This window comes from Parasteatoda tepidariorum, chromosome 8 (assembly GCF_982258835.1).
Source record: "Parasteatoda tepidariorum strain Cologne lab strain chromosome 8, Ptep-v5.0, whole genome shotgun sequence".
NCBI lineage: Eukaryota > Metazoa > Arthropoda > Arachnida > Araneae > Theridiidae > Parasteatoda > Parasteatoda tepidariorum.
This window is the reverse complement of record NC_141762.1, coordinates 9,031,520-9,057,684: the sequence shown is the minus strand read 5'-3', so window position 1 is coordinate 9,057,684 and position 26,165 is coordinate 9,031,520. Positions and strand designations below refer to the sequence as shown.

General features: G+C 27.7%; 1 protein-coding gene across 2 annotated transcripts; it reads left to right on the top strand.

Annotated features, from left to right (window-relative positions):
* The first annotated feature begins 2,951 nt into the window (after window positions 1–2,951).
* On the top strand, window positions 2,952–25,948 carry LOC107457267 (uncharacterized). 2 transcript variants are annotated; one of them, XM_043047602.3, is made up of 12 exons: window positions 2,952–3,339; window positions 5,059–5,142; window positions 5,771–6,027; window positions 7,055–7,160; window positions 10,412–10,565; window positions 14,155–14,317; window positions 19,347–19,534; window positions 20,865–21,094; window positions 22,375–22,514; window positions 24,278–24,415; window positions 24,503–24,590; window positions 25,537–25,948. In XM_043047602.3, exons 2-12 carry the CDS (start codon window positions 5,085–5,087, stop codon window positions 25,644–25,646), a joined length of 1,632 nt encoding a protein of 543 aa, XP_042903536.2. In that variant the 5' UTR covers window positions 2,952–3,339; window positions 5,059–5,084; the 3' UTR covers window positions 25,647–25,948. The 2 variants fall into 2 exon arrangements, with proteins under 2 accessions (XP_042903536.2, XP_042903537.2); XM_043047603.3 differs by lacking the exon at window positions 5,059–5,142 and having other exon boundaries at window positions 3,031–3,339.
* The last annotated feature ends 217 nt before the right edge of the window (window positions 25,949–26,165 follow it).

The following is a 26,165-nucleotide window of genomic DNA, read 5'->3' as shown; positions in this document are numbered from 1 at the left end:
CTGATTAATGTCTACATTTTAGAGCAATATTTGTGCTGAGTAGCTTAATCGAACCATCTTTTATCAGTTATGGCTGTCTACTAGTGATGAGATAGGCTCAGTTACTGAAAAAAAGTTTACGGGTACGCTTGAACTCAGGATAAAGTTTTTATAAAAAAATTTTGTTACTTGTAAATAAACGTTTGGTTCTGAGCCGTGGTGGCTTAGGGAATAAAGCGTTCGCCTCCCATTGAGGTAAGACGGGTTCGAATTCCAACAATGGCTGGTCGATGCAAATACCGCCTCGGTTCGCACCGATTACAATGCTGACGCAAAAGTATCATCAGTAGTGGATGTATAATGAGTTAGAGTCCCCTTGATGTCATTGTAACAACGGAAGATTTTCGTGGTATCCCTCTCCAAATGTCGCCGCGATGGCTCAGAGGATGCAGCTTTCGCCTTCCTATGAGACCAGCCGGGTTCGAATCCCAGTCGTTACGAATTCCGCATCCGGTTTGGTGTAGTGCTGACGGGAAATTTCCTCAATGGTAGACGGATCATGGGTTAGAGTCCCCTTGCCGTCAGGCTAACCGGGGAAGGTTCTCGTGGTCTTCCTCTCCATGTAACGCAGATGCGGGTTAGCTCCATCAAAAAGTTCTCCACGAAGGCAAATTTCTCCCAATACTCGATCCAAGAGTTCCCTAGTCTTCTGGATTGGATTCAAAATTACAAGGCTACGGAGTTGAACATTAGTAGTCGTAAACCCATAAAATTGGGTCAGCTTTTCAACGACGGTTATGAAATAAAATATGAAATATTTCATCCAGGAATCTCTATCTTCTGGATAGGGTTCAAAATAACATGGCTGTGGAGTTGAACATTGATAGTTGTGAATTCGAAATTGTGTCGGCTGTCCAATAAAATAAAATATATAAGCAATATTATAAAATAAAATATACATATAAGGTCGTATATAAATAATTATGAATAATTATATCGTATATAAATAAATATATATAAATAATTGCTGTTTTTAAACTCAGTAAAATATTTATAAAGCATTCTTTATTTTTGTCATTTTTGTAGAATCTAAGATATTGTAACCCAAGATAAATAAGAATATTTAACTGATATCATGCAATCTAACTTTTCCTGATTTGACGGGAGAGTTTTTTGAGTATTTGAAGTAACATTAAATTTTATGTTTTACCCTTTTGCTTTTTATTCATTAATTTCAAAAATTTTGACCCCAACTATATCTGAGCAATTTAATCTAATTTATAAGACATGATATCCATTCAATGAAGTTCTTAGGTGCTTACAGCATTAAACAAATTAAGTTTGCCTTAACTATTCTTTCGTTACCACTTTTAATATCATAGGGAGCTTGGACTTCTGGGTTGCTAATTTACATTCCAGTGGCCTTTAACGACTTGCTCTCTTCGTTGAAGTTTTTTCTTTTGGTTGTAGCTTGTCGCAATTACGATGCAAGCTTTTATTTATTTTGAAACTTGTTACTTGGACTAAAAAAAGTCAAGTAGTTAAGAAAATCCCAAGCAAGAGAGCGCGTCGTTAAATGTCGCTGGATGGGAAAATCGCTTCCGGATCGGCATCTCTGTGATACTATTTAAATTAGTTTTTCCACTTTTTTTTAACTCTTTACAGAGCAGTATTGCTAGTCTGGCATCGCTTAGTCCGAAAATATTACAAAACACTAAAAATGTAAAACTATTTGCTTCTAATTGTTCACCAGTTTTTAGCAACCACTAATTTTCAAGCAACAAAGGGGCAAAGTATATCTGTCTCATCAAGAAAAATACGCAATTGCCAACCTAGAAGCTCTAGCTTCCCATAATATTTAAAACGGTAGCCGAAAAGCAATTTAAGATAAACTTAATTTGTTTAATTTTGTCCTCATTCAAAATCTTTCCTGCATCATTAATAGATATTTAAGCTGTTCATATGCAATGGTGGACGAAATTATTCTATATTAAATTTATTAAACTAATAATAAAATGTCAAATCATTAAATTTACTACCACTCCTTTATATGTTGTAGCCATTTAAGGATTATATTTTTCTTTCTATATTTTAATTGCGGATTCCTAAAAGAATCCACAATCCGCTTCAGAAATCACTTTCCTTTTATTGTTCGACGATGATCGTAGGTGCGACAACCACATTACGTCTGAATACTTTCTGACAGTTAACAAGTGAACATACGCTCGCTAGCCTATTGGCCAGAAAAAAAAACAAGATAGAATAAAAGACGAGAGTGAAGTCAAATGCAAACGGGAACCAGATTACCGAGCTTTTTTCAGGTAAATAGTTTTCACTAATCTGGTTTTCATTCGTCCCGCAGTGGATAGATCGTGAAAACACGGTGTCCAGTAGAACACCAAAGTCAAGCGTCCCCGCCTGCGGTCAGTAAGCGGGTAGGTGATCACTTTGAACAGCCTGCTTAGGGATCGAGGATGCGCGGCATCGGTTCTCGTTAAATTGTTCGAACGCAAAGTGCTCGACTTTGCATTCAGGTCGCCGGGGGCTACCAAAGCATTCGTATGCAGAGGATCGAAATTGCGATTGCAAGTCTTCGGATCATCTTCAGGGATATTTACCATACCGTCACCAATAGCCCATTGTGCAGCTCTCATGCGACGTAAATAAAGTGCAGAAAGTACAGTTCAGTTTTAGTTTTCATTCGCATGTACAAAAAACTCTCATCCATTGAGAATGTTCTCTGAAGGGACAATTTTACTTAATGCGAATCACACACTTCCGATTACCGCAACGAAAAAAAGGGGATTTTGTTTGATGGATTTTTTATTGGAAAATATTTTTCACAAATAAGGTTCTCTCTCTCTCTAAACGAGGATCGAAAATAATGGGGGCAGTGCCCTAATTCACTCAGTCGTGATTTGTTGTTCAGCCCAAGAGCACGAAAATATTTAAGGTCTATTTTTACTAAAGGCGATTCACGCAGCTTTAACCACCACCGATTGCATGCGAGTGACTGATTAGTTAAAACATATTTCCAATGTAAATTTCTCCAATCAAGTTCTCTTACTCTCTTATAAAGGTTTGATAACCATATACGGTGAGAATGGTTACACAAAAGAAGTGTTTGATTTACTTGAACCTGCATCGCAATATTGAGACTAATATTTATTGAGTACAGTGAGGTAGGATGAAGAAGAAATAAGTAGCAGGAAGCATATTGAATTATGAAAATTGTCGAACCGGTTATTAAACACATGCATAAAGCATTGTAAATTTTAAGTAAAAACATTCTTTTTCAACACTTTTAAAAAATGGAATCTGTTATTTCGCACTCCGAAACTGCTATAGAAAATAACAATGGTAATTATCTCTCTAATAATTTTCAATTTTAATGTAACCAAGTGTTAGAGCTGGTAATAACGCTCGAGTATAAACATCACAATTCATTGTTACTACAAATGATATAATCGATAATTATTTAAGTGTTTATATTATTTCAAAAGATTTGGAATTTAATCTTATTCTAATTCTTTTTGATTTGAATATTAATTTCAATACTTTATTTTGAAGGCGGAAAAACGTTTAGTCTAACATGCGTATTTCTCTTTAAGAAATAATACAGCTGATTAGTAATAAAAATTGTTGATTTATGTGAAATTTTTTGGATACATTTAAATAGTGGTAGTTACTTGTCTTTTTTCCTCGCAAAATACAATTAGGCATCAAGGTTTGATTTAAAAAAAAAAAAATAAACGCTGAGTTGCATTTAAAATTAACAAATTGTATGAACCTATAATCGAGTAAGTTTATCAAAACTCATTAAAAAATATCCAAATTCATAAAAGTTTTTAATTTTCGATTTTTTTTTTAAAATCTGTAATTATCTTTTTTTTCCCCAAAAATAAATTGCTTAGTTGCTTTACAGTTATTCATTTTGTACTTTTCATCTCGAAATAGAACTTAATGATTTGAATTTGCAATAGTTTTTTAATCAATTTTTCTAAACATTATTTTTATTTACTTATTTTTAAGTTAAAGTCATATTTCCATTAAAATTCCAGATAAGTATTGTGTCCAAATAAATATTATTTTTAAAATCTAAATTAAATGGTGATATTTCAGTAAAACAGCAAAAGAATTATTTAGTGTCTTAGAAGTGTTTAAATTTAAATGAGCAAATTTTAAACATACGTAATTAAGCATTAATTTATTAAATATATGAGCAAACTGTCTACCTCTAAATGTATATTCTAATCATATTTTTACAGACTATAACATAATTTTTTAAAAATATTTTACAAATTATTGTGTGTCATTGTATGTTTCTAAAATTTAAATTTTAAGCATACAAGGTGAAGCAGAATTTTTGCGAAATATTTATGCATATTATATGCTAATGTTAAATTACAAAAATTCCATTTCATGAATTTTAACTCACATTAGAGAACTTAATTTCTCTAAAATATTTTAGCAAATTGTGTGTGTTAATTTTTATTTCTGAGAACACGAATTTCGAATATAAAGATAATATTTATTATCTAAATATTTAAACATACCTAAAATATTTTTAAAAAATTATTTTAATATATAGGTATTTTTAAAAGTTAAATTCTAAATTAACTTACATGGTGAATCATAAATTTTTAAAATATTTTAATATATCTGTGTTAATGTAGCTATATTTCTAAGATTCAATTTATATGTTTCTAAAATTGAAATTTAAACATGTGTAATGAGGCATAATTTTTCTAAATTATTTTAACATTTTATTGTGTGTTAAATACTTTACTTTAAAAAAATTATAACTACAATAAAGATTTCTATTTCTTATTCCAAAAATAAATATATTTCAAACAGTATATTTTACAAAAATAATATTTATTAGTAATAATTTTAATTTTATTTATTACTAATAATTTCAGTTTAGTAATAGCATCAACCTTTGTTTTTCTTTTTGTAGACCTATATATATCATAAATCTTTCCTAAAAATTTTTTATAGTTATTGATAGTTTGTAGTCTTAAACCCTTTAAAGAGATATAAAATATAATTATTTACTATTATATGGATGTATTTCAGATGCCTGAATAGACTAAAATAAGGAAATGAGTGAAAACTGTATACATCCTACGAAAAGGCTAACTGTGCCCAATAAACGAAAATGTATGTTATGTAAATATGTCTATTAATTGTGCAAGTGTATAAATGTTTTTATAGTTTGTTAGGTTTATGCATATAAAGTGTTGCATATAGGCTTCTGAAAATGAAGAATTAACTTATATTTTGTGTATATTTCCTTTATAATTTAAATGTTTTCAACACAGATAAATAAACAACATTTTATGATGATAAAGGAAAAATAATTATTTTTTCATGTATAATTATATAAGAAGGGAAAATTCTCAATTATTCTTCAAATTTTGACTTAAGAGAAATATTCTCTCTTTCCATGAACATCTCATTAAACATTTTTGTTCTACGTATGAGATTATTCATTTAACATTTCAAATAGAATATTCTCACAACATATCTATAATTTTGATCAAACCATAAAATGAAGAATAATTTTTTACTTTATTTCCATTTTATAATTTTATGTTTGTTTACTACCATTTGGTGATAGCCTTTTAACTTAAGAAATAGTTTTAAAATGCTAATTTTACACTTTAACGCAAAAAAAAAATTTTTTTTTAAACGTTTTTTTTTTATATGTATATATATATAAATTTGCTATCAGTATTTATGGTTACATTTTTGTTCTACTTATGAGATCATTCATTTATCATTTCAGATAGCACATTAAAAGATGCGGAAGATGGTAACTATTCCGGCAGTGATGAAGATGATGAATTGCAATATGTTGGAGAAGAAGAAGTTACTTTCTCAGCTCCCACTCTTTGCCTCTTCTGTAGTGAAGTTTTTAACCAGATCGAACTAATGTTTGAACATTGTAGGTCTCAGCACATGTTTGACATTGTTGGTTTCAGTCGATCTGTAGAAATGAACTGCATAACATACATCAAATTCATAAATTATATTCGAGCTCATGTAAGTATTTATGATTAAGCAGTCTAACATTAACTGCAGAATAATATTTTTAGTTACAGTTTATTGATCATTTTGATTTTCGAAAGCTAAATTTTAATATTCATTCCATTATGCCAATTAAATAAATTTATTGTTATTACTTTTAAAATTTTTATAATTAAGAACGTTTTAAATAAGTGCATTAAATTTATTAAGCAAGCAAATGTACACCTACATGTAAAAATTCCTTAATTTATTATCCTTGCTCTCCAAAGTTGTAAAATACCTTTATATACTAGGTTTATATTATTTTTTAAGAGATCTCTAATTATAATAAATAAACATTTATAAAATTCTTAAATATAAAAATAATTTGAGTAACGGTTGGTTTGAGACAACTGAAATTTGACTTTAATCAGCAATCACGGTAAAAGGTTTGCTGTTTTGAGTTTTATGCCCTGGTCTCTGTTTTGTCTCAAAATAGAATATTTCATCATACTTGTTACATTACATCTTCTTTGTATTGTAGTTTTCCCTTTAAATTCAATTTATTAATTTATCTTTAACCCTCTGAGCCTTAGTTCCGACTTTTTCTGAAATTTTAACCGCAAGCTTCTCTGCATTAAAAAACCCATTTTCCTCCATGTTATTCAAGGGATGAGATATGTGTAGCAGAGAAGTTTCCATACAATTTTACCTGGGGGCTCAACACTTAGAGGGTTAAAAACCTCTAATAAGGGCATGTAAGTAAACCTGTGAAAATACTTAGACTAGTGATATCTTTCAAGTAGAATAGGTATTAGCAATACCAAGAAAGCTATTAAACAGCAAAATAAATTTGATTTAAAACTGTTAATGAGCACAAATGAAATTTAATCAGTTTTAGCTTTTGTAATAAATGAAATCATAATTTTTTTAAATCAATTTTATAAAAATAGTTTTTAAAATTTGCTTTACTTTGTTTTAATATTTATATTTTTCTCATATTAACTAAAATTCTATGAAGCTATTTTTTACTAAATTCATATTTTATTTTGGTTGTTTGTAGAGAATGTCATCCTCTGAAATGAGAAGTGTAAACAAAGAGAATTGTCCCTGGAATAATGATGAATATATGAAGCCTTTTAACATATCTGATCCACTGCTTACATTTGGTAAATAAATTCTCTTCATTTGTGTTTGTAGCTTTAAAACATTGCTTACATTTGTTTTCAGATATTGTTTAAGAAAACAGGAAAGGCATAATGCCATTAAGCTTAAAAGATGACCTGAAAAATTGCTTTTTAATGCTATTGTTAAATTATGAATAGATGTAAAAATATTTAAGCCATCTTTAAATTTGTATGGTCTAATAAATATCTAGTATTCAACCAATTCACATTTAAATACTAAAAATTTCTTATTTAACAGGAACTTGCGCATTTTGATTTTACTCCTGAAACACATCAAACCAAATTCCCAATCGGTGAAATACCTTTTTTTTTGAAAAAGAAAGCTACAAAATAACTTAATTATTATCAGGTGTAATAAGAACAATATAAACTTGTCTCACAAATTGAAAGTCAAAGTATATGTTTTATATTTTTTGAAGTAAAAAAATTTTAAAATTTTGAACCTTTTACTTAAATGAAATCAAGTTTTATCAGTTTTTTAACTTTCTCTGTAAAATTGTTTTGTTATTTTCTCACACTGTATAAAATATTTACATATTTTGAAATTGAACTTTATTTATTTTGAATGTTTTGGTTAATATTTTCTTCAAAGAAAATGTCTAGAAAATATACCTTTTTTTTTCAGTATTGTTTCTATATTTTGCAATTTTTACTCATAATTTATTTATTTTTTTAATTTTATTGTAATTAGCTTGAAGAAAAATATGTATGCAGGGCTCCCCAGCTAATTTTTGATTAGAAGGTGGGAAACTGCTAATTGACAATTCGAGGGCAGCATTCGCACTCTGTTTCTCCCTAAAAAATTACTTAATACAGTAATAATAAATTATCCTTATGTTATTTCATATTTTCAATGATTTTAACATCGTAATTTAATTTTAAATATGTCTTAACTTAAAAAATTTTAACATGAAATTATATGTAGCATCGTCTGATGCCTTTTTAAAACTAATTTTCTGTTAAATCGTGTTATATACGGAGTTCTTCCTAAGAATAAAAAAGGGCAGGGCACTTCCTCAATTTTTAAATTACCCTCTTATTCTATTTTATGTGTATATTTCAAAAAGTAATTCGCACTCATTATCAAGAGAAAAATTTGTAGTTTATAAGAAAAAATTAAAATCATGCTAAAAGACAATCTCTGCGCACAAATTTTTTTCAAAGAAGAGTAAACTAAAAGAGAAATGCTTATTGACAATCAATTTGAAAGATTTTTCTATTACTTGAACTGAAAATTATAAGAAAATAAATATTTAAAGATGCCCTTTTTGTTTCTTAAAAAAAAAAGCATTTGAAAAATAATTTCAAAATTTAAAACCATTTAAAAAATTCATCCATATACCTCCGAAAAAAATTCAACTTATAAAAATGTAAACAATTGAGAATAATCCTGACAAAATACGTATCTGTAATAGTAATCTTAATTAAACCTATAAACACAGATAGTTTTACTACTGTGAATTAAATTCTAAATATTGAATTAAATTTTTTTAAAAATGGAATATGAATAAAAAGGCAATGTTTTAAAGGGGTGGCGGCTTATTTTTATTAAAAGGTCAAAGAGGGTGCAAATAGAGAACTGCAGCTAGTATGGGCCCCCCTTCTAAAAATGATTAGGGGAGATTACTGGTATGTATAAATTCTTTAATTTCATATTTAAAATACAATTTAGATGAAATTGTACTTTTTAGATTGTGCTAAGTTATTCACAAAAATAGATTGTCTTAAAAATATTCACATTAATAGGCATTAGAATTATGATGGAGATATTGGTCCCAGTTAACAACTAACATTCTTTATTTTTCAAGTTGAATTTATATTCTCAAAATTTATTTGCAATTCCTTCCATTTTCGCTATCAACTTTTCATATTTTACTTCCTAATTTCCGTATTTTATTCCTTTTTAAATTAAAAATTTATGTCCTTCGTTAGTTTTCAGTTTTTTGACAGTTCACATTAAAAATACTAAGACTTAACATTAAAAATATTGATATTTATATAGAAGTAATATAATAAATACAAGTAATTGAAATATTCTAAGAAAATGTTTTACTTTTATGTTAAATGTTTTCAATATGCTACATTTTTTAATAATACTTGCTCACTGAGAAAAAAAAAGATATTAAAAATATATAAGTAAATAAGAGACTAAAAGAGTTAGCAACTTTTATTTTTTCATTTTAAATATTAGATATTGACTATTCCTTTTCTGTTTGTTGTTTTGCTTTAAACATTGCTAATCTTTAAATAATAGTAATTACACACTGGTAAAATTATCTATGTTTATTTGTTTAATTCTGATTACTATTACAAATATTTATTTTGTTAGTATTATTCTTAACTGGTTAAATTTTCATAAGTTTCTCTTTTTTTTGGGAAGGGAGTGGTGGTTATATTATTAATGAATTTTTAATATCTTTACCTATTTAAATGCCCTTTTTTTTTTAATATGCACCTTTAAATGTTCATTGTCTCATAATTTCTGTTTATATTATAGAAAAGAGTTTTCCAAACATTTATCATTTAATAATTTTTCAGTTTATTTGGTTAAAATTTGTGCTCAATGATTGTTTTTTAGGATGTCTTTAATTATTTTTAATAAACTGCAAATTTTTTTCTTATTTTGATAATGAGTGAACATTACATTTTGAAATACACACTTTAATTAGTATAAGAGGATAATTTAAAGGTTGTTGAGGATCAATTATTCAGTTATTTCTTAATATTACACATTTGATAAATTTTTACGGCGTTGAGTGAGTGCCCTTTTCTGTGAGAAAGCACCCCTTTTTATTCCCAGTGAGAACTCTGTTTTTTTTTTTTTTGTATTTATTAAAAATTAAGTTCATTATTTGTCAGGTTAATATTTAGTATTGTTCCTGTTGCTAAGTGATCCCTAATTTTTAGAATTTTTTTCTTAAGTTGTGTTTTTTAGTATTACATGTTATTTATTTTACCTATTACTGAATTGAAAATAATGTTCTGTTTTTAAAGTTTTTCAGTTAATTGGTATGACATTGCGTGTAAAATTCTAGTTGATTGTGTCAATTTCTTCTCTAACTAAAACTGTACTGTTTTGCAATCACAATTTGTTTGGCTGTTCTTTTGACAACCAGCACAAACTGTTTGCGAATCCTTACACTGTAGATGTAGAATGTAAAGCTGAAAATATGATTGGATACTTTTATTTAAATTTGAAGCAATAATTAACGTATGTGACTTTTCTTTTATAGACTTCGAGAGCTATTTACAGGAAAAACTAGCTGAGAGAAAATTCAAAGATGAGATGATTACCATTCCCCAATCACGATTTGAAGCTATTTTGGATGAGTTGTCACAGAATAAAATTAGACTAAAGATAGCTAATGAGCGAATTGATCGAATGAAGTGAGCTAATTTTATTCTAAAATTATGTTCAAAATAATTCTCCACCTTATTTTGGATTGAGTTTCTCTTTAATATTTTTGCACAATAAGAGGCATCTCCAACTTCTGCTTGATAATACAAATGCATTGATTTGAATACTAATTCAAACACTGAAGTTTATTTTGTATAATTTTATTTAAATATTTTTTTCTGAAATTCACGATTTCTTTGTGTTTTCAGAGTATCACATTTTATACAAATACTAACAGCAATTTGAAAAAGATTCATTTAAGAAACAAAATAATTGGATATTTGATTCTACATTTTAAAAAAAAAAGAAAGAAATGCTAGTAAAAATTGTTTATACCATTCACTGATTTATTACATTGTCATGCATATAGCATTACTTTTCTTGATTTTTTGTCTGCATCTTTTAGCAGAAATCAATCATTTTATGATTAAGGAAATCAGTTAATATTTTTTATTATGGTGATGTATTGAAGCATCAATGCACTCGTATATTATTTTCATCAAATGCAGTAACAAATCTTAAAAGGAGGTGTTTTGTTTTATAATTTTACAATAATTAATTTCTTTTGATTTTAAAATTGATGGATTTCAGCAATTGCACATAAAATTGTTAAAACTTTCTGCTGTAATCAACATTATTTTGAAATTGATTTCAATGAACTGTACATAAAATTATATTGGAAATTGTTAAAACTTACTGTTTAAGGCAATATAATTATGAAATTAAAAATATGTAGTTTATTTAATTATTCTTTTACTATAAAATTTAACTTATACATAGGGTTCTAACCAGTATGGTGATATCCCGAAAATTGTTTCCACATGTTCTACGAATGTTGCTAAAATCATATGCATGGGCGACAGTATTGTTGCCTGGAGATATGTTTAGAAGTTACAAAAAAGTTTTTTTTGCATCAAAATCCATGCATTTAAAAAAAAAAAAAAATTTACCAATTTTATTCCACACGCTGGTTAGGTTTTAGTTTTAAAATTTTTTGAATGGAATAACTGTTATTTTTAAACTTTTATTGTGCCATTTATTGATATATGAGGCTAACAATTATAATGTATATTTCTCATATGTGGCATCATAAAATTGGGTATTTTTTCATATGCTGACTGTTTAATTGTTTACCAATAAAACAATTTTTCGCTCTTTTAAAATTTATTTTATTTAGAATTTTTAGATAATTTTTGATATAATATTTTGTTAGTTTTGACTTTCTCTGTTTTCGTCATTTATTTATTTAGTTGTTGTCAGCTGATTTTAATCTATTATGTTGTATTTACTAATATTAAACTTTTTTTTTTCATTTAATTTTAATAAATTCTTAGCTTTTGTCATTTTGAGGTAATGAGCCTAATTCGTTTTAGGGTGTAATATATGGCAATTAAAAACTCTTTATGTGAACCATAACGTAAATCCATGCAATTGTAAAGTTTGATTTTTTTTTCTCAGGTTTGTTTACCATATTAATTTTTTGGACCATTAACTGGTGTGAGCCCTAATTATAATTAAGTGGAACAAATTTAACTGTTTTTAGTTTATTGTTTTCCCTTTTTTTAATCTGAAATATGTTTACTGGTCTGAAAAATGTCTTCTTTCATCCACTAAGAAGCCTGAGTTATGCAATGTGTATTATGAAGATAAAAATTGATTTTTAAAAAATGAGTGATATTAATTTAATCCTCAATTGGCATGTAATACTTGGTACATAGCTTTTTTAAAGGTGCTTATTTTCAATTTCTGTCTTTTAAAAGCCCTTAAAGGTACTTTTTTCATTGGGTGTTTTTAAAAAGTACTTAATTTTCCTTTTTTCAATATGAGATTTTCCCTTTACTATATTGATTTTCACTTCAAATTATCCAAAATGACACAGTTCACATTGTTCTATTCAACGTTTTCTCAATTAATTCAACCCCAATCTATTTCCGCGTATTGTCAGTCTATAGCGTATGAAAACGCCATTCGTTTTACGTGATTCAAAATTTCAAAACTATTTGACATGACGGTTAAAACAAGATAAAGCCGTCAAATGTCAAAAACTTTCCAACCCTGCCTAGTTACGTGCTTGAAAATATTTTTTGGGTGCTTGAAAAGTGCTTAAAAGGTGTTTATTTTTTGTTGAATAATTTGGCCACGCACCCTGTAATAAAATGCAGGGTGCATAGCATTTTTAAAAAGTGCTTAAAGGTGCTTATTTTCGATTTTCGTTTTTTTAAAAGCCCTTAAAAGCTTTTTTTTTTAAAAGCTTTTTTCATTGGGTGTTTTTAAAAAGTGCTTAATTTTCCCTTTTTCAAAATGGTATTTTTCATTTACTATGTTGATTTTCGCTTCGAATTATGCAAAAAGACGCAGTTCATATTGTTTTATTCAATGTTTACACAATTAATTCAACCCCAATCGGCTTATTGTCAATCTGTAGCGTATGAAAATGCCATTCATTTTACACGATTCAAAATTTCATGAATTTTGACAATTGTCAAAAACAATGCCAAAAGTTTTTTTTTTTTTTACACGACGGTTAAAACAGGATAAAACCGTCAACTGTCATAAACTTTGCTACCCTGCATAATGAATGATATTTTTTTAAAGTGCTTAAAAATATATTTTTAGTGCTTGAAAAGTGCTTAAAAGGTGCTTATTTTTGTTGAATAATTTGGCTATGCACCCTGAAAATGAAACTTTATTTCTAAATGACTTATATGAAATTTTTTTATGTTTATGTGACACTTAGTAAGCTTGTTTAAAATATTCATTTCAAATACTCTGTGTTATTTTATAGTTATTAATAGTAAAAACCAAAATTACTTATAGCTTAATAATACAAGTCAGTTGTAAAAAAAAGTTTAAAACATATTTTACTATTTTTTTTTTTTTTTTACATAAGCACAATATAATTTAATCACATGACAAAATTAATCATTCAATATTTATTCCTATTGTCTATAATTGATTTAGTAAAACAAACTTTAAAGTATGATGTTAGCAATTTACTACAGATTGCTCAGTTTCTAAAGCATAACCTTTTTTTATATATTAAACTACCTTTATTGTTCTCACCTTGGGAATTCAAATAAATGAATGTTATTGTTCAAAAATATCTAATACTTCTACTTTATTGTAAGTGTATCTTACGGAAACAAATGAACCTGTATCGCTAGTTCGGACTATGACGTCAAAAAAGGAAAGCAGGAGTTTGGTTGGTTTTATTTTTAAGAGAAGTGGTGAATAAATGTGCTTTATTAGCAGTTAACTATTTTGTATTCCTCAGTTTATTATTTTATTTATTTGGTAATTAGTCAAATTTTTTATTTTCATAATTCCTTTTTGTGAGTTTTTATTTCTTCTTGCATTTATTGTTCCTGAATTAATTTTAAACTAACTCCCTGCTTCTTATGTATAATTTTTTTTATCATAATGTAACCTTTTTTTTCAATTGATTTTAATAATTTTTTGTACTTTTCTATTGTCTGATCTCTTGAAAAAAGATTAAATTGAAATGATAGTTAAAAAATTTATTTCTCTGGCACTTTTATTTGTAAGTGTTAATAACATATAGATGTGTAATTGTTGTAGGGAAACTGCGAAAACAGTTCTGCTGTGCAACAACCAACAGTGTTCTTATGTTAATAATATCAATAAGCCTTCCAGCATCTATGATACAAAACCTTACAACCAGGATGAAGATTATTATTTCAGTACATATGATCACTTTGCCATTCACCATGAAATGCTTCAGGTATCTCTTTATTTATCTTGTAATTTAATTTTTGTTTTCGTAACTAACTATTTTCACATTTATTTATTTAAAACCTTCAAGAAGTTGAATTTCATATTTTTATTAAGTTTTTTTTAGTTCTTTGAGTTTATGTTGCTTTCTTGAAATGTCATGAATTTCAGTCATAATTGGATAGCTAATAATTTATTTCTTTATAAACCTTCTGGCATAAAAAATTAAGAATGTTAAATAATTTTTTTTTATTTATTAGCTTTTGTGTGTTTTCTTAATTATTTTTCAAATCAATTATTAGGTTAATTTTGTATCATTTTTCCTTATAGGATTTTTTCTTTTAGTCCATGGATTTCATATTTCTGCTATTAAAATTAACAAATTACATATCAAAATTAAATGTAAAATTTTACAATACATTAAGTATTTCAGCATAATTATCATTGATCCAATTAAATATGATTGAAATAAATTTTAGTATGGGAAAATATTTGTAACAATATTAGTAACTATATCTGTAGTTAAAAAAAGAAAGTTATGCACGTTTCTTACCTAAATAAAGGCCAATTTTTTTTTTAAAAAAAAACATACATTTAGAACCACATTTTCATAGTAAAAAGTAAAATAGTAATAATGTTTTGTGTGTAATTGCATCTAATGAATAGTTTTCTTTACGTATGCAAACATAATATGAAATTAAATTGACGCTATATAAACAGTTGTCTTATATTTCAGGGCCCAAACTATTTTTAAAAAGTGTTTATTTTTAACACATGTAATATACTTATTTTATAAAATTCATTTTTTCTTGTTGATTTTTATTAATTTCTTTCATGGCATTTTCTATAATTTAAAATCTTCCAATTTATTTTTCCATGTTTTGGATTATTTGTAAATTAACTTAATGTTATTTAAAGTTTTAACTTTTTCTTACGTTTTGTTTTTATTTCATTAAAAATTAAATAGTCACCCAAGCCGGACAGGTCGGAGGGGAGACACCAGACAAAGAGGAACCCCCTGGTCCTCCAGGTTGGGGGTTGGGCGTGGGGCTAACAACTCCACCTCGTAAAAACCAACATGTTTCGAAATCCAAAGAAGTAAATGCCGGACTGCCTTCATGTAATTTGACCAGGAAACGTTCAATGGAAATGAGATTTGGGTACTGGAATATACGCACTCTCTATCAGAGTAAAAATCTGCAACTACTGATCGAGCAAATGGACTCATATAGATTGGACTTGTTGGCTATACAAGAAATGCGCTGGACTGGTAGTGGAGTCTTGGAAAAGAGAAGACACACGCTTTTCTACAGTTGTCATAAAACAAAACATTTATATGGAACTGGCTTCATCTTAAATAAAAGACTCAGCCATCTGGTTATTGATTTTCAAGCTATCTCCCCTAGACTATGTCTATTACGCTTAAAAGGAAGTTTTGCCAACTATTCCATCATTAATGTATATGCACCAACTGAAGAAGGAGATGATGAGGAAAAAGATAATTTTTATGACGAGTTAGATCGCCTCTGGGGCTTATGCCCAAGACATGACGTGAAGATCATCATGGGTGACTTCAACTCTAAAGTTGGTCATGAGGAAGAATTTAGACCAGTTTTGGGAAACTATAGTTTACACGATGTCTCAAATGATAATGGAGTCAGGCTTATTAGCTTCGCTGCATCTCATGATATGATAATTGGAAGCACTTTCTTTCAACATAAGAACATTCATAAGGTAACGTGGAGATCCCCTGATGGATCATACAGAAATCAGATTGACCACATACTAATTAGCTCTAGATATCGTACAAATCTTTTAGATGTAAAAACTCACAGAGGAGCTAACTTAGACTCTGATCACTATTTAGTGATCTGTAAGCTAAGGGAAAGAATCTCAATGGTGAGAAAAGCAAGAAGGATCAATTCTGTAAGATTTAATTGTGATAAGTTGAGCAATCCTGAGGTTCGCAGGGAATTTCAAACTCAACTCTCAACTGAGCTTAATGCGAAAGAGGATTGCGATGAATTAAATAGGGAATGGCAACAAGTAAAAGATTCTATACTCTCAACAGCACATGAGCTGCTGGGCAGGAAAAAAAGATCAATAAGAACTGACTGGTTTGATGAAGAGTGTAGAATGGTCAATGAAAGAAAAAATAAAGCTTATAAAAATATGCTTAACAGAAAATTCACCAGAGGATCAATTGATGAATATAGGAGTGCACGAAGAGAGGAAAAGAAAGTACACAAAGGAAAAAAGAAAGCTTACAGGGAGAACCAATTTAAAGAAGTCGAATCTCTTAGGACCAACCATGAAAGCAGAGCTTTTTATCGGGTCATCAATGAGGGAAGAAGAGACTTTAAACCAAGGATCTCTCTTTGTAAAGATGAAAATGGAACTATTGTTAATGAGAGAAATAAAATTATGGACAGATGGGTTGAACACTTTGACCATTTACTTAACTCCAATGAGTCAAGTGAATTAAATTTTACGGTCAACAATATCAATGATACACTGGTTGACACTCCGACCCTGGAAGAGGTACAACACGCTATGAACAAGCTGAAATGTAATAAAGCGGCAGGACCAGATAATATCCCAGCTGAAATTCTAAAATATGGTGGGAACGCTATTGTGAACAACATCTGGAAAATTATTCTATCTAGTTGGGAGAGAGAGATATTACCTACTGAATGGAAGTTGAGTATTTTATGTCCAATACATAAAAAAGGGGATGTATTGGACTGTCACAACTATAGAGGAATAAGTCTGTTATGCGTTGCCTATAAGGTCTTCTCAAATATCCTATTTGAACGTCTGTCTCCCATTGTAGACAGCGTCATAGGTGACTTTCAGTGTGGCTTCCGCAAAGGAAGGTCCACAGTGGACCAAATCTTCACCCTACGACAAACTTTGGAGAAATGTAGAGAATTTGGAATAGAGACCCATCATTTATTTGTGGATTTTAAGGCGGCATATGATAGTATTAATAGGACTGAGCTATTAACGACCCTATATGATTTTAATATTCCATCAAAATTAATCAGACTTGTAATGCTCACACTCACTGAAACCATTTCAACAGTACGAATTCAAGGGGAACTATCCACTTCTTTTGAAATTCATAATGGAGTTAGACAGGGAGATGCATTAGCATGTCTTCTGTTCAACATAGCCTTAGAAAAAGTTATTAGAGATGCTGGCATAAATACTACAGGTACTATATTTAATAAATCAACACAGATTTTGGCATACGCCGATGATGTAGATATCATCGCAAGATCTAGGACAGCACTGAGTGAAAATTTTTTGGCACTGGAAAAATCAGCTAGAAAAATTAACTTAAGAGTGAATGTAGAGAAAACAAAATATATGTATTGTGGTACAAAGGAAACCATCCCTAAATTGTTTAAAATAGATTCTTTTAAATTTGAATCTGTAAAAAATTTTACTTATCTAGGATCAGAGATAAACTGCCAAAATGACATCAATCCCGAAATTAGAAAAAGAATAATCGCAGCCAATCGCTGCTTCTATGGTTTAAGATCATTATTGAAATCTCACTTAATAAAAAGAAAGACTAAGATCTTACTTTATAAGGTATTAATCAAGTCAGTTTTGACCTATGCTTCAGAGACATGGACTTTAACAAAAAGGGAAGAAAAGTTATTAGCAACCTTCGAAAGGAAGGTCCTACGAACCATCTTTGGCCCTATACTCGATAAAGACAACTGGAGGAAAAGATATAATTTTGAAATATATAGGATCTTTGATGGCGATGATATCATTAAATCTATTAAATTAAGTAGAATGATATGGGCTGGGCATGTAGTGAGAATGAGCCCAGAACGAACAGCATTGAAAGTCTCTAATGCAACCCCCTCCAATAAAAGGCCAAGAGGAAGGCCCAAAAAGAGATGGAAGGACTGTGTAGATGAGGATTTTGCCATCCTAAAAGTAAAGAACTGGAAAACAATTGCTGGGAGAAGGGCAGAATGGGAAAAGCTTCTGAGGAAGGCCCAGGCCCACAAAGGGCTGTCGTGCCAATGCTGATGAAAAATTAAATAAAACAAAACAAATTTATTGAAATCATTATTGGAGAATAAGTTTTGAAAGAAATATTCTTAAACTTTAAAGCTTCGGCTGCCTTCCAATAAGTTGTATTTTTCACAAAAACTTACTAGGGTACACTATGAGAAGGCTTATCGATATTGGACACCTATGAGTGCTTCTTTTTAGGCAACTAACTATTTTCACATATTAATATTTCAAAAAATCTGAATATCTGACTTCTTTTAGAATTGCATTTCTCAAGCACTACTCAGCTGGTTTTATTCAAATTTTTTATTTTGCCATTTGAAATTATATTCTTTAAAATATAATTTCAAATATATTATATAAAAATTTGTATACCTAGCAATTCACAATTTTTTTGACTATTGAATAGTAAAAGCAAATAAACAATTACTAAAAGTTATTTTTGCATTGAATTATTATTGTGTAAAAAAATTTATAATTGTAGGCGAATTTTTTTTAATTCGGTTAAAAAGTTTTAGTTCTGAAGATATGTCAAAATACGCAAAGAGTTGGAATTAACATTAAGGGGTCTAAACTTAAGACAGCTTTTTTGACCAAACTATTGGGATCATGTTTCCCAGGTTTCGTTTAAGAATCAATCTGTTGAGAAAAGGTATCTTTATTCAGGGAAAGTAAAGTGCATTTTTATGTCTGATTTATCACAACTTATATTTACTACTTACTCTTGTTTTGTAACTTACGTTATGTTTCATAGCTTATTTTTAAAATTATCATGAGAACTAACTTATCATATTTGAAGTCAGCCCATCGATTAATGAAGATTAAGTTCTAGTACAGCTATCATTAGATCAAAAATTATTCTGGGTATTTTTTTTTTTTTTTTTTTTTGCTCATTATGCGTTGAACTAATGACAAACATTATGAATCAATCATAACTTTTGAACTTATTCTGTATCTTTTTATTATTTTATTTATATATGTGTGTATTTTTTTTTATTTAGGACAAAGTTCGTACTGTATCTTACCAAGAAGCCATTTTAAACAATCCCGATGTGTTTAAGGGAAAGAGAGTTTTAGATGTGGGTTGTGGTACTTCTATACTCTCCATGTTTGCAGCCAAAGCTGGCGCCGTTCACGTAGAGGGCGTTGATAAATCCGAGGTCATTTTTCAAGCCATCGATATTGTTAAGTATGTATTAAGATTTGAAAAACAAAAAACAATTTAAAAATGTGTTTCACAGTTAGTCTTTGGCTTGGTTTTCCCTTATTTTCTGAAAGTGTGCTAAAATGACCATAAATGTCAATTAATGAATCTCTAAACTAATTCAAATTTTGAAAATGAGAAAGATACCTTGTGTAATTTTTTTAATCATATTTTGTAATAAAACTAAGTCATGGTATTTTGATAAAAATCATATTTTAATCTGATTTTAATGATTGTTATGTTTATGTAATAATCATATGTGTATCAATTATTTTACTCATATTTGGATAATATTTGTTAATGGATCTAAATCAAGTTTACATTCTAAAAAAATATATATGTATACTCAGTGTATATATAAATATATTCTTAAGACTATTACAAAATGTGAAGAAAAAAAATTTTTCCTATGCAAATAAACTAGGGACATAATTTTAAATTTTTGGTTGAATCTCTTTTTTTAAATCTTATTTTAGAGATAAACTAAATTCTTAATTAATTCTTAAATTCTTCTTAAAATTTTAACAAATGATTATAATTAGTGTACTTTCAAATATTATTTTTGACCAATTTTTGTTCATTCTTCAATGAAATATAATTTTCATCCTTGAGAATTTTTGGAAAAGTTTTGTCATTGTTCATCATTTTAAGGGTGCAAAGTAATTAATGAGGGAATTTTATTGCTGAAAGGATTTTAAACTATAAAGCAAGCTTGAAATTTGTTTCTGTATTTTTAAATACTTTAGCCTTTTAAATGTTAATATGAAAAAAAGAGATTTAAATTGATTTTGTATATCTGTATGAAAACCTTGGTTCTGTATAAATACCTAAATTCAGCCCTCTTTGACTCATGGCTTTCATGCTATTGAATAACTTTAAAGCTTGAAGTGTAGTTTCCAGAAAATTAGTAATTTTAGGTTTTTTTTATTTATTTATTTATTTTCTGGTTAGGGTGAATTTTTTTGTAATGAAAAATTATGCTTTTAATGTAGTAACTCTGTTTCAGCAATACTTGTATATTTTTTTGAAATTAATGTTGATATCAATACATTAGTCTAAATTTTAATACTTATTTCCAACCAGCTGAATCCCAGTTCTTGGTAAGATATTAACCTATTTATCAATTGATGCCCTCTTCAAAAACTAGTTTTATCTACTAAGTTGTAGTTTGAAACTTCAATTATTAATTTTTTTTAAGAAACATACTTATTTTACTTCATTTATTTTTTGATAAAATATTATTTTCCAAATTTATTTTTCTATAGTAAGAAGCTTCGGTAATAAATATTAAATATAGCTTTCTTTTTTTTTTCAGTGAAAACGGATACAATGATGTGATTAATTTGTTTAAAGGGCGTGTGGAAGACATGCCAATGCCTCAGGGTGGAAAAGTGGATGTGATTATATCTGAATGGATGGGATATTTTCTTCTTTTTGAAGGCATGTTAGATAGTGTTATATATGCCAGAAATAAGTTTCTAGCTCCTGGTGGTGCTATGTTTCCTGACAGGGCAACTATTTCTATTCTGGCTGTTAGTGATGTAGGTAGGTTGAAATCTTATATTCACTATGTTTGATTTGCTATTATTAATTTTTTTTTCTTCGTGCATTCTAATTAAACTTTTGTTTATTAATATGTTAATAATTCAAAACTACTCTTGATCCAAATCAATTACTTTTTTGACATGTTTGTTCCAAAATAAACTTCACTCTCTCTCGTTTTTTTTTTTCATGACTGTAAGTTTTTAATTAGTATTGTACACAGTGCTCAAAAAATTACCAATGGTATGAAGTCACAATTAAACTAAATTTGAAGACTTTTCTTCTCACGCTGTTTGAAATTTGCTACAAAATATATAAACAGGCATCGCTGCAACTTAAAATAAAATTTATAAGTCTGACTTTTCTAAACAGCAATAACATGGCACAATTTTCAAGTTAATGGTCTGAAATACAACACAAAATATTGTTTTCTTTTTTCTATTAGTAATGCCATTTAATGAAAAAGGTTTTAATTAATTGTGGAAGTTGGCTGGAAAAAATCTAGTTTCCTGATCAGATTGTAGCAAGCTAAAAAAATTTTTAAAGCTTTCTGTTTTTCTTCAATTCATTTTTTAAATTGATGATATTTTTTGGAACACTCAGTAAATATTTAAATTACCTATGATATTACATCACAATATCATTTAAAATTACCTATGTCACAAAAAAAGTAAATTTTAAAATAAACTTGTTAAAACTAATTATTTTAGATTTAAATTAATTTTCCCGATATCTACTAGTTTTTGTATTCCTGGTTTTGATTTATGTTTTAGTAAAGTTCATTAAAAATATTTATTTTTTGTTAATATGAATATTTAAACCTAAACTACTAGTTTTTGTATTCCTGGTTTTGATTTATGTTTTAGTAAAGTTCATTAAAAATATTTATTTTTTGTTATTATGAATATTTAAACCTAAACGTTATTAAAATCTATTTGATCAAAAGAGATATACGTTTCTTACATATTATTGAGTCAATAATGAATATTAGACCGTTACGAATATTATAGAGAGAAATAGTCACAACCAATTATATTCATTATTTGTTTCACACATAAAGTATTACAACCATTTTAAGTTTGTACCTATTAGTTTTATATAATTTTAACATTTTCTTTCCCTTTTAAATTTCTCATTGAAAGATATATATTAAATAAAGTCTTGAAATTAAGTGAAATTTTTACAGCAAATAGCTCCAAAAGACTGTCACTCTATTAACGTTAAGTCAAGTTATTATTTATTCAATAAATATTTATTTAGTGTTTCAAATATTAATTTTGCAGCCAAGTATAAGGAGTATGTTAACTTCTGGGATGATGTCTATGGCTTTAAGATGTCAGCCATGAAAAAAGACGTCATTAAAGAAGCTAACGTGGAAGAAGTGAAACAAGAGTATGCTTGTAGTGAGCCAGCTGTAGTCAAGGTTTGATATGTTTTGATTTTTAAATGTGTTTTTCTGTTATTTTGAAATTAACTTCAGTTTGATTATGGAAGGCGAGTTATTACATCAGAAATTTTTGATATTTTTATTTTTAAGTATTATTTGTTATATTGAAATACAGTAGCTATTTGCGGTACTATCTTTTATTTAAAAATATATCTATGTAGTATGAACTATGTTTATACATTAAGCTTCTGATTGTATTTTAAAGACTATTATTCTTAATAAAGTTTTTATTTAAAGAATGAGTAGATTGGATAAAGAGAATAAATATGAAAGTGTAACTTTTTACCCACCGACGCTGCTGCTCAATAAAGGTTATATTTTAACCTGCGGTCTTCTCCTCGTACCAAAACCAATTTTTCCATATTATTAGATAGGGAAATAGTGTATAGGGAAGAAACATTCACCCAATTTTTCCCTTTAGCTAAACCACCAGTTAGTTAGATTATAATTTTTCATTAGATGTATGTAAAATAATTCCCTAATCTACTGCAATTAAAAAAAAATAAGCTATACAAATTTAGTTGTATCTTTATTTATATACTTGTGCCTTTCAAATTTATTAAATATGTAGTTAATGTATTTAAATAATTAAGAAAATTGTTTTCTTAAAAGTAATTAACATTTTTATTTGATATCTAACTGACTTATTAATTTTCTTGCCTTGAATTCATAGGGGTATTAAGCTTTATTAAAAATTGTTATAATTTAATTTATTCAGTGATTATTTTGTTTAAATTAATTAATGAACTTAACAATTTTAGCTTTGTTGTGAAACAATATTTAGCATTACTGATACATCTGAGCAGTGCTCTGATTAATAAATATAATCAAATAAGAAAAAAAGTGGTGTAAATTAAAAACTGGCAAACTAATTTTTGTCCACTCAGTTAATTTTGGTTTATTTATAAAGTTGCTGTTCATTGCTTCTTCTTTTTTTTTTAAAGTTCTATAGTGTATAATAAAATCTTTTTTTACTATGCAAGACCTGGATATTCTAATTTTATTAACTAAATTATCTCTTATGTAAAAAAGGAAACCTCAACTAAGTTCTTCACCACATTTTAACCCTGACTTTCACTTAGTTTAAAGTACACATTTGAAGGCTTTTGTGCAAAACGAAAACTGTTTTTTTTTTGGCTTTAAAGATTTAAAATTTAAGATTTTTAAAGTCTTAAGGTTGATATATGTTAGAAATATGTATAATGTGAAATTGAGGAATAAGTTACTGATATTTGACGCTACATTTCACATACATGTTCTAGACATTTAAACGTTAATAATGCGGGATGATTATAAAAAAGAGAGCGATCGCAAAAAGCTGAAAAAACTTATGTCAGGAACTTATACCTAGAACTTTACCAAGAACTTATTTCATCCAAAAAATTTCAAGGAATTTTTAAATACCCCCCCCCCCCCAAAAAAAAAATTTCGTGAAACAGGAAAGAATCAAAGTAACTGAAAATTTCTGAAAGATATTTTTCTGGTGTCAATTTTTATTCATTTTATATTAATGAAATTATTGACTGAAAGTTTTTTTCTTTCTTTTTAATGCATTTATATTTATTATTATTTATAAATTTTTATAGTTATTTTATCAATTATAATGAATATTTTTTTGTAGAAAATTTTTTTAATGTAACAAGTTTTTTTATTATTATTATTTATTTCAATTTAATATTCCTATCTATCTACTTCACTTTGTACTTTATAAATTCTCAACTAAAATTTTGTTTATACAGGAATTAGATCTTACCCAATGTGAGGTAAGCGATACAGATTTCAGCTCAACTTTTGAATTAAAAATGGCTCGTGAATGTAAAGTCACAGCTCTCCTGGGATATTTTGATTGCTTCTTTGAGAAAGGATTAACGCACAAGGTATAAAGCAGTATATAAATTAAAAAGTTATGCATAGTGTTGTGAGAGACCTGATTGTATACCAAATTCTTTTGTGCTTTCATTTAGGTTGTTCTTTCAACATCTCCCAAGGCACCTACAACTCATTGGAAACAAACAATGTTCCTTCTTCCATGTCCTGTTTATGTGATTGAAGGTTAGTAATACAATTAACAAAATATTTCTATGTGTGCCTTTTTTTTTGCTTGATTAATAATGTTTAGTCAATAAATATCTAAATGTTTATTTTTATTTTACTTAGTGAATAAATATACATTTGTGTCAAATTAGAATGCTCCGAAAATACTATTAACATGCCTGTAAAGTTTTTTTTTTCCTTTGAGATAGTATTTTGGAGTGAAATTGACTGGACACTGTTAGTCAGAAACATTTTTCTAGAGCTTGACGCACATTTTATGGTCAGCATGCATTTTATATGTTATACTTAAAATGAGCAATAATCATTACTTATTGTTAAAAGCACATAATTTCAATGCAAATTTTTTAGTGTAAATATAACATTAGTACACTTTCTTATAATATTTAATTTTATAAATTTTTGTATTAAATTTATTTTCATTTCAAATTTGATTTTATCATCATAACCTATAATGTTAGTGGTTATTAATTGTGAATACTTATAACAATTTAATTTGTTGTGCGTCTTGCTAATTACAAAATTTCAAACACCAGACTATCTACATTTTATATGCTTAACTGATCTCATCTTCAGGAAATATTTTGTGCATGAAGTTGGCCCGCGTGCCGTAGTTTGCCCATCTCTGGTTTAAACGATGCAATATTAGAGTAACTTTTCAAATATTAAAAAAAAATGCTTTTTTTATTTTCAAAAAGTATTTTTTTATAATTGAAATGATTGCTGCTGGCAAATAATGAACAAAACTTAACCTGATAGTCATAAATAACTTACGAACTCACAACAATTATTAAAATCATATTTATTGAAAGGCACAATTTTATCTGACAACAGGACCTTTGCGAAATCTTTTATTCAATCTGAACTCTTTTTTTGACAATAACCAATTATGTAAAAAATTTAAACTGGAATTACAAGATACTATCTTTTATTAAATTTCTTTCAGGAGAAGTTGTTCCATGCAAAATATCATGTAGGAAAAATCGTAGGGATCCCAGAAGCATAATTGTGAAGCTAGACTTTGGAAAACATCACAATGAATACTACCTCTCTTAAAATAAATAATTTTTAAGCTGTACAGACTTTTACTGTAGCATTTAATGTAAAAAAGCAATTTTTCATAAATGTATCAGTAATAATAATATTTATTGCATTCCTTCTATATTATAATAGGAGAAAAGAATTTTTTTTATTGATTTACTATAATAATGTATATGACTTTCAATTTGTTTCTATTAAAATATAGAAGTATTACTTCGGTTTTCTATATGTTTTATTCTATCTATATATTAGTGGTTTTTTATTAAAATGACATCTTTTGGAGCCTAACTAGAAATAAAAAATTATGAGCTTGGTGATACATGTGGATATTTTAAAAATTATTGTACACAAAAGCAATCATTGTATAACTTGAAATAGACACACGAAAAAATTTTACCATAAGAAATGTTATATTTTTTTAATTTAAAGAAAAATGAAAAATGTATCTTCAATTTTCTTTGAATTTAAGACTTAAAAATCGTTTGTTACCATTATTGCCTATTTTTTATTTATTTTTAGCAAATTGCTTAAGAC